Source organism: Ictalurus furcatus, chromosome 19 (genome assembly GCF_023375685.1).
Source record: "Ictalurus furcatus strain D&B chromosome 19, Billie_1.0, whole genome shotgun sequence".
Taxonomy (NCBI): domain Eukaryota; kingdom Metazoa; phylum Chordata; class Actinopteri; order Siluriformes; family Ictaluridae; genus Ictalurus; species Ictalurus furcatus.
In genome coordinates this window covers 9,227,153-9,242,223 of record NC_071273.1, presented here as the reverse complement: position 1 = coordinate 9,242,223, position 15,071 = coordinate 9,227,153, and the positions used below count along the sequence as shown (strand labels likewise).

Genomic DNA, 15,071 nt, shown 5'->3' with positions numbered 1-15,071 from the left:
TGTTTAACACCCATTCATCTTATATTAGTTTAGGAAATGTGTCTGTCTGTTTCTGAACAAAGCCACGGGTTGGTTCTATAGTCTGCATATAGAACGTTAATGATGATCTGAAAGAGTTCAAACAATCGTTTCTCCACAACTTACACGTTAATCAATTTGAAGCCATATTAAATCTAATATAAAAACTAAAATAAATGAATTAATAAAGAATTCATTGACTGTGTGTATGGCTAGGTGCACCAGTGGGCTTTAAACTTGTGTGTGTGTGTGTTTTGTCAGGTATGTGGTACTGCCCAGGCCACTGTGTTTGGAAAAGGGCCAGAAATACACAGTGAAAATGATCCTAGCGCTTTTTTCCTCAAACGATCTCCATCACCAGCCGCACATACTGATCGACTCTGTGAGTAACCCTCTCTGTCATACATCAGAACTCAAAGTAAATCTGAAAATCACATAAATCATCCTAGTCTTCATACATTTTCTTGACTAAACCACCACAGTGTGCGCATTAATGACCCAGTATTCTCAGTCTAAGGTGTATGAGCCTATTAATCTTAGTGTGCCTTTCACAACACCAGACTACTGTGCAAATAATCAATTATTATATGATATCGCAAGACTGGTATTGTTATGGTCAGAGTAAAGTGAAAACGAACAACCAAAAACGTGAAAACAAGAACCATAAACATGAACTGTGGATACGAGGCAAAATATATATATATATATTTTTAAAACATACAGACTAAAAGCGATACTGTGGCACACATGACTACAAACAACAGTTACAACAAAAGTTCGACAGTGAGACATTGGCTGCGTCCGAAATCGCACACTAGCGTACTACACAGAAGAAGCGGTATGCCAGAGGGGTAGTATGTCCGAAATCTCAGTAGGCGAGAAACAGTAGGCGAGAAATACCCAGATGGTGTACTGCTTCCTGTGAGATTTTGGAGCGTGCAACCGACGGACACTACACGGGGCAAACATTCCCATAATGCAATGGGACTGGTGCGGAAGACCGCGTCGGCTCTTTTTAAGTATTAAACCTTGGTTAAACAGGACTTGTTTAACAATACCCGAATAAATTGTTAACTTGTTGAAGGTTTAAACAAGAAAACGGTTGTCATAGTGTTTGAAAGCTTTTTTGTGATCTCCATCATGCCTTAACCGGCCAAGCTAATGGCAACGAATTTACCTCAGCCTGTTAACCCCGCCCACTTTACATTACTAATTCAGTTCACTTTCCTAGTGTGCGTTTTGCCGTTAGTGCGGTTGCTTTTAATCTGGTGGTCTCTAAGACTTTTGTGTTTATGATGACGTCGAAGGTCACATGACAATGCCAACATGGCTGATGTAGTATATCCAGGATTGTATTTACACACATATACTGATTAGTACGAACTGCATCGAATGGAGTACATGCTGTCACAGTACACGATTTCAGACGCAGGCACTGAAAAACTAGAACTTAAAATAGTGGTTTGTTTCTTAACCTGGTAATTAAGACATTGGGATAGTGCCCTGCAAAATTATTGGCACCCTTTCTGAAACTATTTAATTATTCTCATTAGATCTACTTCTCTCTCTCTCTCTCTCTCTCTCTATCTATCTATCTAATTAGTTTAGTAAATTTATGCTAAGAAATTAGAATCACCAGTCCACCTACTGGCATGTTTTTGAGAGGTGGGAGGAAACCATAGAACCCGAATGACTCACATGGCCACAGGGAGACCATACAAATCCATACAGACAGTAACCAGAGTTCAGGATTGAAATGGGGATGACAGATCTGTGAATCAGTGTCGATAAGACCCGTTTAAACAATGTTTTTTAACTAAAGCACATGGGTCGCAATTATTGGAACCCTTAGATATAAATTTTCTCGTTACTGTTACTCTAGCAGTCTGAGCTTTGCCTTCTGACTTCTTTCTAGATTGTGCTGTTGCCTGTGGTGCGAGATCTGGACCTGGACCTGTTCTCAGGAGCAGCTGACAGGGAGGCAGCGTGGGAAATGTTTCAGAAATACCGCTGTCTCGAGAACAGTAAGAGTGTGCAGAAAATTCCCATGACCGACATCTGCAGAGAATACATCTTCAGCGCATCAGCCCTGCTGCACCAGGGAGCTATGGGTCTGAACACACACACACACACACACTTGACTGCAGAATTATTGGCACCCTTAATAACAAGTGAGCACAAATTGCTAATTTATGTGAAGGGCACCAGGGAACTGGAAAATTGTGTATCTAATAGAAATGGTCCCAATAACTTTTTGTAATGGTTATAATATGGATTATACTTGGGTAACAGTCACAGGATGTGTAATACATATACATTATATAAAACAATCCAAAAAGCAATCCAACAAAGGAACTATAATGACAAAGCTTCTGTATGTGTTTGTCTCTCTTACATGCGCACACACACATGCAGAATGTAAGTGTGACCCACTGGGCTCTCTCAGTATGATTTGTGATGTTAATGGTGGACAGTGCCCGTGCCGGCCAAATGTGGTGGGCAGGACGTGTGACAGCTGTGCCCCAGGCACCCTCCAGCTCAGACCCTCCGGCTGCAGGCGTAAGTTAATACACATACCTCACACGAACACTAATGAGCCAGGCCATTAATGATTTCATCTGTAATAATTAATAAAATAATCCACACCTAATAAACTGATTGCACAGCTGATGAAAGACTTGTCTGAAACATCCTGTTACTCTGGACAGTTTGTGTACTGTGTGCTGAACTTACTACAACCGTTACTAACTATCGTTTATACTAAGGCTGTCAGAATGAGTTTAAGCCATGACAGAAAATGAGTAAGAGCTTGAAACAGGCTCTTCATGACACCTTGTGTCTGAGCCTACAGTTATCCACATGTAAGTGGTAACAATTTCCAACAGGCACTTATTGCATTCCCCAATAGTGGCCTCCTTTTTGGGGGCAGGCATGGGTGAGAGCATCCAAACATCCCAGTTCACCACATGCCCGTGAATCTTCCAAATCTGTTCCTTTACCTAAGAAAAGAACTATTCACAAAAGCCTTGACTAAATAAATGTTTTCAGCCTGGACTTAAACACTGAGTCTGTGTCTGAGTCCCAAACACTAATTGGAAGGCTGTTCCATAACTGTGGGGCTTTGTAAGAGAAAGCTCTTCCCCCTGCTGTAGTCTTCAATATTCGAGGTACCAACAAATAGCCTGCAGCTTTTGAATATGAATATGTTCCATAGCGAAAAAGAAACCCGTTTAACATATGGACTGGGTTGGAAGCTTTTAATTTAAAAAAGGTTAATCCTGTGTGAAGATGAGCTGAAGATGGTAAGCCTAAGAAATGTATAAAACTGCAAATGTCAACAACAACTGAGGGGAAAAAAATTATGATAAGGTTATTATTTGGCTTCCTTGAAATCTCCATTGTTTGAAAACGCAAAACAACTTATTTTTCACCTTGTCACCTTTGTTTGTGGCAGCATAACATTATAGGTCGATTAATATTCAAAGACAACATAGTTTTGTGCTAATCTTTTGTATTTTGTTTTGTGTTACTTGTATTGTATTAATGTGTATTTATGCTCTTTCATCTTTCCCAGCATGTGAGTGTGACCCATTGGGCTCAAAGAACACTTTCTGCAATTCGACCACAGGCCAGTGCTCATGTTTACCTGGCGTTTACGGTCGTCAGTGCGCCCACTGTCTGCCCGGACACTGGGGCTTCCCACAGTGTCAACCCTGCTTCTGTAATGGGCACGGGGAGCACTGTGACCTTCACACAGGCCGGTGCTTGGAGTGCAGAGACCACACCACAGGAGACCAGTGTGAGAGGTACACCTAGAGTCCATCCTTAAAACTCTGTATGATATGAAAGGTTGGCATGATATTACATCTTAATATTAAATAGACATTCCTGTGAACCTGCAACAGAACACGTTTTACTAGGTAGCTAGACCAGTCTTAAAACGTTGTTATACACCATCTATGCATTGCATACATTTATTGCAATAACCAGGGTTTAAATTAAAGTGTCTCTTAAAGGGCTTAAAGCCCTTTGCGTAGTGATCTAGATTGATTATTCTGTTAGATAATATGCAGTGTGTTCAAGTAGCTTGTACATCAGAGCATGCCATCTGCTTGTTTGAAACTTAAGCTTGGTTTGGATGTGAGGTTTTATATATCTAAATTAGCTCTCAGGTATCAGCACGAGTATGTGATTTGCCTCAGCTTGATGGAGTGAAAGATTAGCGCTGTCAGGAGGTTCAGGACCAGTGTTCATTCAAAGAGGGCAATCTAGTATAGTGAAAGGGCTTACATACTACCAGATTAAGGGGGAAGGAAAAGGGGTTAAGTCTAATTCTTTGTTTCTCAGTGCAGGTGTAGCTAACAACTGTCACCTGTAACGGCTGACAAATTAGAAAACTGGGAAAACTAAAATGTTACAGCCTCCATATATATATATATATTAAGTGTAAGATGATTTTCTTTGAAACCATGACAGCACTGAGTCTTCTATAATGTTTGAATGCGAAGCACCAAATCTGAGACCACTCCACAGTTGAGTCCTTCTCAATACATCCTCTAAATAAACCCCTAAAATTATCCTGTGAAATTGACTTTGCCTACATACAGCCTAATCTCATTATTTATTAGTTATTATTATCTCATATCCTCATGTGTCTCTTTATTTGTTTAAAACCTGCTTCCAGTTAACACAATTCTCACATGCTATATACAGTACCTAGCCAACTTCTCAGGTCTAGGATCGTCACTGCAGAATTGTTTCTCAATTTCTTTTAGTTTAGTTTTTTTTTTTTTTTTAAATCTAAAAGATACAGTGGGGGGAAATAAGTATTGGATGCGTCAACATTTTTTTCAGTAAATATATTTCCAGTGAGGCTATTCACATGAAATTTTCACCAGACACCAGTATTAACTCAAGAAATCTGGAAATATAAAGAATTCACGACATTAAAGTCCATAAATGAAGTTGTGTGTAATAAATTGGAAGGACACAGGAAAAAAGTATTGAACACGCTAAGAAAAAGCAGTTCTCCAAGGCAAGGTAAGGCAAGAAACCAGCTGAAATCTGTAAGTAATTATACCCCTTATCTGTTCAAATTAATATCAGCTGGGTTAGTAAATTGATGGTCTATAAATGGCCAATACTTATTTCCCCTCACTGTACTACAAGAAATACAACATGAATGTTGAATCCTAGGTCTCATAACAATACTATGGGATGCATCATCGCATCCTTTTAATATCCATACTGATATGATTTCCATAGGTGCGATAGAGGTTACCATGGCAATGCATTACTAGGCAGCAGCGACCGCTGTCGGCCCTGTATGTGTCCAGATGGCCCAGGGAGCGGAAGACAGTTTGCAGACACCTGCTACCAAAACCCCAACTCACTCCAGCTCGTGTGTGTGTGCAGCCAAGGATACAAAGGTAACAATATTCCTATTATATACAGTGCCCTCCACTAATATTGGCACCCTTGTTAAATATGAGCAAAAAAGGCTGTGAAAAATTGTCTATTGTTTAACCTTTTGATGTTTTGTTCATCAAATTAAAAAAATACTCATGGATATCAAACAATTGCAAACAACACACAGATTTATCAAAAGAAAATTCTCTGCTAAATATAGGTATTGGCACCCCTTTTAGTCAGTACTTTGTGCTACCTCCCTTTGCCAAGATAACAGCTGACTATCTTTTATCTGAGAGCAAGAGCTTGAGAGTGTAGCCTGAGGTAGCTCATAATAGCATTTTATTCCTAAAATCTAACATCCTGCATCATTAACAGCTCTGACTGAAATCTGGCTCATCTGTAATTTGATTTGGTTAAAACAATGCAAGTGAGAATCTAAACTTTCTCCCATTTGCCAGTACAATTTATTACAATCTCAGCCTAAACGTATAGTCTCCATGACAACAGTGTTAGCCTACATTAGCCTTCAACTTGCTGCATTACTGTGCTGGTGGCAAGCTCTACAGCTGCATAGTTAAGTTTTTATATTTATTTTTTAATTATATATGCAGTCCAACAAGAGAATCTGTTTCATAATTTTCAAACTGGTTTTCACAAATCTGAGTGTGTGTGTGTGTGTGTGTGTGTGTGTGTATATATGACATGCTGTCATAATTGCATAAATGTCTTAAGCTTATTAACAAGCTTTAATAAAGAACTACAGTTGATTTTATTGGGAGAGATCTCTGCGGTAGATGTGTTGCAGATGTCACTACAGCCAGAGGTGAAAGTGGTACATTGGCTGCATGTTAAAAGTAGCTCTACTTCAATATACAGTTAAAGTCTGGGTAAAATGTCGACTCATCTAGATCGTGTCCTATCCAGCTGTCTAGTTCTCCTCTGCTCAGGACTTTACTCTAGCTTGAGGTTTTGTTGTTGCTGTTGTTTTATGCCTCTTGGTTGGTGGAGTATATTATGGGAGAATATTTATGATTTCCCTAGCTGTTTGTTGCTGAGCAAAGAATGGAATGCTTGCTCTCATTAGATCTAACTAAATGATCCTAATCTAAACAAATCTGTTAGAAATTTGGCAGAATGTTCAGCCCAAAAGTAAGTCAAATGCCTTTGGGTGGGAAGCCTGCCATGTGCTAATGGTTTCCAGAGCTCTGTGCTGTAAGTGAAACGGATACAAGCAGGTTTTAGGTTCAAACTCAGTGCAACACTGCCTCCATTTGCAAACACCCATGGATATGTGTTGTGTCTAGGCCAAACTTCACATCACATCAGTGAAAATGAGGTTGGCAGTTCTAGCAAGGGCTGCATAAATATTTACCAAAAATAACTATTGCTACATTTTGCATTCATGTTTTTTCCCCCTCACTATTCTGTGTAAACTCTAGAGACCGTTTTATTTGAAAATTTCAGAAGATCAGCACTTTTTGAAATACTCAAACCAGCCTGCCTGGCATCAACAACCTCCATCACTTTATTAGGAAAACATGTAAACCTGTGCATTCATGCAGTTATGCAGTTAGATAATCATGTGTCAGCAGCATAGTGCTTATTTCAGGGACTTTAACTGTGGCATGGTGTTGGTGCCAGATGAGCTGGTTTGAGTATTTCAGAAACTGCTGATCTCCTGGGATTTTCACACACACACACACACACACACACACACACACACACACACACACACACCTCTTTCTAGAGTTTACAAAGAAAGGTGCCAAAACACAATTTTCTGCCTGAGTTCTACAGGCAGAAACAGCTTGTTGATAAGAGGTTAGAGGAGAATCTCCAGACTGGTTTGAGCTGACAGTATAGCTACAGTAACTCAAACAACCACGCTTTACAACCATGGTGAGCAGAAAAGCATCTCAGAATGCCCACTGAACCTACCGTACAGGCTATGGAGAAGACCACAGTCTGAAGCTTGATGTGAACGTTAACTGAAGCTCTTGACCTGTATCTGCATGATTCTATGCATTGTGCTGTTGCTACATGATTGGCTGACTGGATAACTGCATGATATAATGTAGCAGGTGTACAAGTGTCCCTATTAAAGTGGCTGGTGAGTGTATTGATACCAACTGGTCAAACCTTAATGCATCACATTTCAAAATGCATCGATTTGGCCAAAATATTATTGTTTTTTAAAATTCCATCTCTCCAATGCCTTCATTTATCACCCTTACAGAAAACGGAGCTGGTACAAATGCCCATACTTTACAAATATTTCAATATTGTGATAATGCTCTTTTTCTCCTCAGGACCAAGATGTGAGGAATGTGCACCTGGTTACTATGGCAACCCGAAGGTGTCAGGTGGACGGTGCCACCCATGCCGGTGTAACGGCAACATTGACATGCACGACCCGATGTCCTGCGATGCCAGCACTGGCACCTGTCTCAGATGCCTGCACAACACTGACGGCCAGGCGTGTCAGCACTGTCGCCATGGCTACTACGGGGATGCTAGCACTCAGAACTGCCAGAGTAAGTGTGTATATGTGTGTGTGTCCATCTCCATATGTGTAGAGACGTACTTCTTGTGTGTATGTGTCCGTGTGTTTGCTATGATTCCATTTACACTTCCCTAAATTTTGTTGTAATGTCAACTTTAGTTTTTGCATCTGCTGATTTTGTTTTGTCTTGTGCTACATTTGTAGTTTTGTACATCACTCAGCCACTATACTATAAACTATTTATATCATTTTCCCACATTGTGTAAATATCGTAATTATACAACTGGCTCTATAGCCCATGCCTTTGTTATATACCCATCTGTAAAAGCTCATTTGTTTTATCTCTGTTGTGTGTGTGTGTGTGTGATTAGAGTGTATGTGCCAGCTTTTGGGCACTGACAGCCACAAGTGTGTAAACGGTGAGTGTGAGTGTGATCAAGTGAGTGGGCAGTGCCCATGTCTACCCAGTGTAGAGGGTCTGCACTGTGACCGCTGTGCCCCAAACACCTGGAATTTCTATAGTGGAAAAGGCTGCCAGCTGTGCCAGTGTCATCCCACACACTCTTACAGCCTGTCCTGCGACAGGGTGAGTGCACACACACACACACACACACACACAGTAACGAAACGGAGGCTTTCACTTTCATGCTGGTGTGAGCGAATGGGCAGATATGAAGCACAAAGAAATGCAAAAAACAGATTCAGTTTTTGTTCATTCATCCTTAGTAACTGCCTGATCAGGATTGCAGTGGTATGAATTAGGCTACTACTTTGTTTAGATTTTGGGAAGTAGAACTAAATTTATTAGAAAATATCAGAGACAGGTGCAAACATAAATAATATCTGCGTGGGATGAGTGGGATTAAATAAATAAAGACAGAAAGAAAGAAACAAACAAATAGAGAACAGTTCCGCACACACCTCAAGTTGGAACCAATTATGAACTCGAGTGATGTAGCGGAGGGTGAGGAACTGTCAGAGCCAGAATTCACAGATCATTTAAAGTTTATATTGAAAGAAAAGGAGAAAAAAAAAAAAAACAGCACATACATATCATCCCATAGCCAGGAAATGTAAAGTTCATTTATTTGGCAAATTATTTTATCCAACGCAACTTACAAGCATGCCATTCAGGCTTAGTGCCATTCAGGCTTAGTGCCATTCAGGCTTAGTGATCTTACTTTAGCATCCATAAGTGGCTCAGTGTCGGTCTTTGGTCTCTCAACCTCGGCAAAACAGTCATTCACAAAAATCAGTACACAAGTGGCTGTGTTCTCACTGAGTGGGAAACATGCCTTAATTCCTCTCTTCCTGTTAACTCATAGCGATGTTAGCCATTTGAGTACAAGGTCATTCTCTAGCCTTCATGTTCAGCCTGGTTCACTTTGTTCACTGCTTACTCTTGGCCTGCGATGTGCATATTAAACTCCTCACATGTGTTCCTCAGATGTCCGGTCAGTGCTCCTGTATGCCAGGTTTTGGTGGCAGGACCTGTGAGGAGTGTAGAGCTCTGTTCTGGGGTGATCCAGAAGTCAGGTGTCATGGTGAGTTTAAAAATGTGTCTGTCTAGCTGTATAGACTACTTGTTTGCTGGTTTGTTTTCTTTCTGTATAACTGGCTGTCTAGCTGGGTTTTTTTTCTCTGTATCAGATGCTACAACGGGCACAGGCTCACAGAAACAGGGCAGTTAGGCCTGGTGTTATTGTTTTTGCACTTACATTTTTCTTAAATAAGGATTATTAACTACAAACACAAAAACAGTAAATTCACATTCGTAACCATGCTCCTTGATCAAAGGCAGGCTCATAAGGCAATAAATGATAGTATTTTATACACTGGGAATGTTGGTTCCCTGGTGGGCTAGTGGCCAGCATGTGGCGCTCTCACCTCTGAATCCTGGGTTCGCGTCCCGATTAGGGAATCAACCCCAGTCACTGGAAGGGTGTACAAGCCAGTGCATGCTCAGTGCCAGTCTCAAACCTGGAAAATGAAGGGTTGCAACATAAAACTTGTGCCTGAATTAAATATGCAGCGGATTGATCCAGTTATTCACAGCAGTGAAAAATAAGCTGAAAGGTGCAATCGTTATATATTTTTTTTTACTTCTTACTAGTACAGAACATTGAATATGTACATGTAGAATGTGTAGAAATGCTACAAAAAATATAATGGTTTAAGACATGACCTCAGCATAAGTATATGTTACTGAGAAAAAAACTCATTTGAAAACCCACCTTCATGTCCTGAAAACTTGTATTTGGATGAGCCTCGTGAGTCGTTTTTTATAGGCACTCCTCAACACCCCTTTACTCGGCACCATCTCAGTGTCGGCATGTGCCCAGTGCAGCCAGATCATTTCTCATGTGAGCCAAAAAAAAAAAAAAATTTGTAAAACTGTAAGAGTCACAGTAAAACCAGAATACACACTGCCAGTGCTTTTCCAAGATGGATTCATTTACTATCGTTGAAGGTGTTATGGCTAAAACAAATCAAGTAGACAAGTGTGGGGGTTTTTCTGTTCATTTGTGTTTCGCTTTTCATTACAAAGTAAAAAGAACAGCACTTTGGGATATCTTCATAGATCATTATCAGCGGAATTGTGCATGTTTACAGACTTGTAACTTCCCTTTCAAGCTGAATATCCAAGCGTGCTTGAAAGTGATGTCATGATTATTCTTCTACTGCTAACTCCAGGTGAACCACTATAGTTTCTGGGGGCGGAGCTTTGTGCACATGGGCAGGAATAGGGGTGGACTCTAGGACGAAAAATAATCTGTTAAACCTTATTCAGCACTACCTGTTTAAGCTTTAGAGACCAATCGTACCTAATGCACCTTTAAGTCAGAAATGTCTACTAGCAGCTAGCACAAAAGCATTAATAAACAAACATTAATAAACATTCACTGAAAATGCAGGATTACACTGTACTATAGAGCAGCTTATTGTTTATGGTGTATCCACTCATGCAAGTAAATGTTCCACATCGAAAATGGCAGAGATTTAAGACAAATAAATCTAGGTTATATTTAGGTTCCATTCGAGTGTGTATTTTTAGGCAGTAATGTTCCTACTCGGGAGTTACTCACACACACGGTCTGGTCATTCTCCTTCTGAAAACTAGAAGAATTCAACTCAGATTCCAGCTCACATTTTCCCACCATAAATTCAAAACAGCTGTGAGAATGAGAACACACACACACACTATTTTTCATTCACTTAATGTTTTTGAACGTCAAGCTGTGGTCAGTCCATTAACACATTTGTGTATGTGTATGTGTGTGTGTGTGTGTGTGTGTGTGTGTGTGTGTGTTCCAGCATGTGACTGTGATCCACGAGGCACCTCTACACCACAGTGTAACAAGTCAACAGGAGCATGCGTGTGTGTGGAGGGCGCAGCCGGTCAGCGGTGTGACTCATGTGGGCGGGGTTATGTGGGAACCTTCCCAGATTGCCAGCCGTGTCATCAGTGCTTCCGTGAATGGGAAGTCACTGTGGGCGAGCTGACCAATCAGACGCAGCAGTTGGTGGACACAGTGGAAAACCTGAAAGTGACAGGTGTGACCGCAGCCTATCGGGACACGATAGACAGTCTGGAAGACGGAGCCAAGCAGCTCACTCAGATACTAGAGGATGACAAGGCTCAGCAAACTCTTAGATACTCTCAAGAGTTTCTGCAGAAAGCCAAGTATGTACACACACACACCCTCACCAAAAAAAAAAAAAAAGCCATCAGTGACATAAAATGGTTATTGCATGTTGATAAGGCAGGGATAGAAAATTCAATTTAATAAATACTGGTTTTAATAAGAAGTTAAATCCTACTATTACTTATATACATTCCCAAGAAAAAATACATACTTTTTTACTCCTTATATTTTCCATTTAGACCTTCAAATTACTCGTTACAGATCTCTAAGCCCTCTTCTTCTCTCATCAAGCCATACACTATACTGTAAATCAATCAAATGGACTTTAACATGCAGTCATTTCAGTTTAAAGCATCCAATCAAGTTCACCAATGTAGAAAAAAAAAACCTATTAAGAATCACGCAATTTTGTCATCTGCTGTAACCTTCTCATGCTACACTATGAAGTTTGTGCTATATGGAACAAATCCAGGATGCAAGGATACAAATGCAGATAAGCTTTATTAAATAAACAACTAACAAACCAGCAGGGAAGGAAAACTAAAAAAAACAAAAAAATAAATAAAATTAAAAAAAAGAAAGAAGAAAAAAAGACTATTGTGGGAATTGTCCATGGTGGATTTGACACTACAGCTATCGATCTATACGAGTATGAAGATGGTTAATCCACCGGACTGCAGTGTTGAACTTGCGGACGCGCACCCCTGGCCCTACCTCAGTAAAATGTTTCAAAATGCTGGATTAAGCAAAGACTTGTATAAAATGAGGTATCTCCTTTACCTCCATAAAGGCATGAACTCCATATTATTTGAAAAAGCTAATTTTATAAGGTTAACTGGTTATATTTACCCAAGTTGTGGACATCCTTGACCAAGTTAACGCACGGAATTATCGTTATTAAACACTGTACATAATTAATAAAACATGAAATGTATCAGATATTTTGTATATGTATATTCAACCTGTTGTTGCTTATTGGTACAATTTGGTCAATGATTTTTACTGGAGGCAGAGATCATGATTTTATCCTCGACCAGAGATACACTACGGTGGACAGTGGTAGCTCAGGGGTGGACAGTGGACTCCTGATCGGAAGGTCGTGAGTTCAATTCCCAGCCCTACCAAGCTGTAGTGCTGGTTGAGCCCTTGAGCAAGGCCCTTAACCCTCAACTGCTAAATAAATACAAGATAAGATAAATGTAAGTCTGATTAAGGGCGTCTGCAAAATGCCCTCAATGTAATGTACAGGATTATACATTTAAAATGATCTTGACTCATATGACTGTTGTTTCATCAGTAGTAGTTTTACTGTTGCGCAAGAGCTGAGCTTTTATTATTAGCGTATGCACTGGACTATATCATGGTTGGTTAGGCTTTTTCATGTTGTGCTTATAAGCTCTGCCTCTTTCTAAACTCTTGTATCTGTAAAACTAGACATCATGATGTGCGTTATGTATTGTGAAATTATTGGAAACCCCACTTCAGTGACACCTTCAGCTTACTACTATGGTTATTACTTTGGAACAGTCAAAACCCAGACAGGAAAAATCTCAGTAAAGGCGAAATGTTCATGAATTCAGCTATTTCCCCGATGCACTTCATTAAGGTGGTCATCCACTTCCACTAAGGTTCTCAGTCTCTATCTCCACCATGGTTTTTCTTCTGCCTTTGCCCTCTCCATCACGTTTCTCACGTTCTGCTTTTTGAAATGTTTCTCTCACTGTGTTCCTCTCAGGAGTCTCACATCTGATCTGGACCGCTCTCTGAACCGCTCGGAGGTGGACGTACAGCAGGTCTCTGAGGAACACGGCAGGGTTGCGGAGGAGCTCAAATCACTTAGTCTGGAGACTCAGAAACAGCAAGAACGCTTTAATAGCACACAGCAACAGGTGCTGCACATCAAACACGCCGACCCAGTGGGTATGAGGAAGCGTTCTGTTTCTCTTTGCTTCTACTACTGTTAGTATTCTAGATCTTGAGAAGGAATCTTGAGTTTGAAAATGGAACGATGTAAATTAATATAAACTAATCGTTATATTATATTATATTATACCATGGTCTGTCTGAATACTCGATTCTGATTGGCTGGAAGGCATGTGTTCAAACCGTATAATGCACAGGTCGTTCCAGTCAGTGTAATTACCGTTCTAAATGAACGCGCTGCCTATAAACAGTCGCATACAGTAGTTAAACTCTGGTTCATTGTTAGTAGAGACGCGGCACAGACGCAGGTAATTCTCGCTCTCTCACTCTCTAATAACTATTTATAATAATACATTCAAATAAATGTAATCCTATCGCACTACTTTATCTCAGTGTAGGATTTAGAGTGGGCAGAATTCTAGCTCTAACGACCCGTATTTAAAATTATCCTTTCAGTCAAATTTTGCGCTGCAAAAAAGTGACCACGGTATAAGCAGGAAATTCCACTGATAAATGTGCGTTACATGATTTTAATCGTGTAATGCACACCTAGGCATGGATTATGCCTTATTTAAATTCTATGTACCATGACAAGATAGTTTTCCTCCTATTGCTAGCATTCTTATTTAATCATTTTCAGTGGACTGGTCATAAAGATGTTTAATGGCAACGAAACTAATTTGGTGAGATTGGTTTACAGTAGATTGTGCCTTGATTAAATGATTTCAAATATATACAAATTCATATATAATAACAAACGCACGCCCTCACCACTTCGACTACTTGTGTGGCATCCACCCAAAACACATGATCACGTCAGACTTATCAATATAATTGTAAAGATTATGAAGTGATTTTTTAATTTCATTTAGTATAAGCCTACCCCAACCTCTACACTGTGCTGTAGAAAGTAATTTCATTGATTGATTGATTGACGGATGGACAGACTGTGTATACCTAATAAACTAATAAAATTAGCCCAGTCTTTAAGTGTTTTCTAGTGATTCCAAGGCATAGTGGTAGGGTCAGACCACGCCCACTTCCGGTTTAACTCTATGACAACAGATGAGAATATTTTGAGCACTAAACCAACTCAAACATAGATAATATGATATGTAAGGAATAATTAACTCCGGTCCGAATTATTGAATTATTAGAAAATAGGTGGCAGTGCTACGTTACACCTCGGGTGCGCATCATTTTCTAATAATTCAAATCAAATGGACCAGAGACAGTTATTCTGCTTATACCCCAGTTACCACGCCTCAAGACATTGTTCAGAGGTTTTATTTCAAAACATTTGGTCAGTTTTCCATCCTTAAAACGCTCGTGTGTGTGGAACTAATTTATCACACATCCCATCTCAAGCCTCCATTGCTAATTCCAAAATGTCATTTTAAAGCTAGTAATGGAGGCTTCTGCCACTGATATGCTGTTATTGGAGAGAGAGAGAGAGAGAGAGAGAGAGAGAGAGCGCAAGCACAAGTTCAGTTTTTTTTTGTAAATACTGATAGGTCTACTTGTTCACAGGGTTTTTTGTCTTTTTATTACTGCAGAAAATACAACGA

At 39.9% G+C, this 15,071-nt stretch overlaps 1 protein-coding gene across 1 annotated transcript in view; it reads left to right on the top strand.

The window, feature by feature from the left end:
• lamb1b (laminin, beta 1b) overlaps positions 1–15,071 on the top strand; it is a 42,686-nt gene that overhangs the window by 18,909 nt on the left and 8,706 nt on the right. Inside the window, exons 16-25 of the mRNA XM_053650871.1 lie at positions 280–400; positions 1,934–2,129; positions 2,434–2,577; positions 3,593–3,824; positions 5,284–5,447; positions 7,740–7,964; positions 8,305–8,519; positions 9,381–9,477; positions 11,249–11,618; positions 13,316–13,500. Coding sequence (XP_053506846.1) covers positions 280–400; positions 1,934–2,129; positions 2,434–2,577; positions 3,593–3,824; positions 5,284–5,447; positions 7,740–7,964; positions 8,305–8,519; positions 9,381–9,477; positions 11,249–11,618; positions 13,316–13,500 — 1,949 coding nt within the window. The remainder of the gene's footprint in view (positions 1–279; positions 401–1,933; positions 2,130–2,433; positions 2,578–3,592; positions 3,825–5,283; positions 5,448–7,739; positions 7,965–8,304; positions 8,520–9,380; positions 9,478–11,248; positions 11,619–13,315; positions 13,501–15,071) is intronic.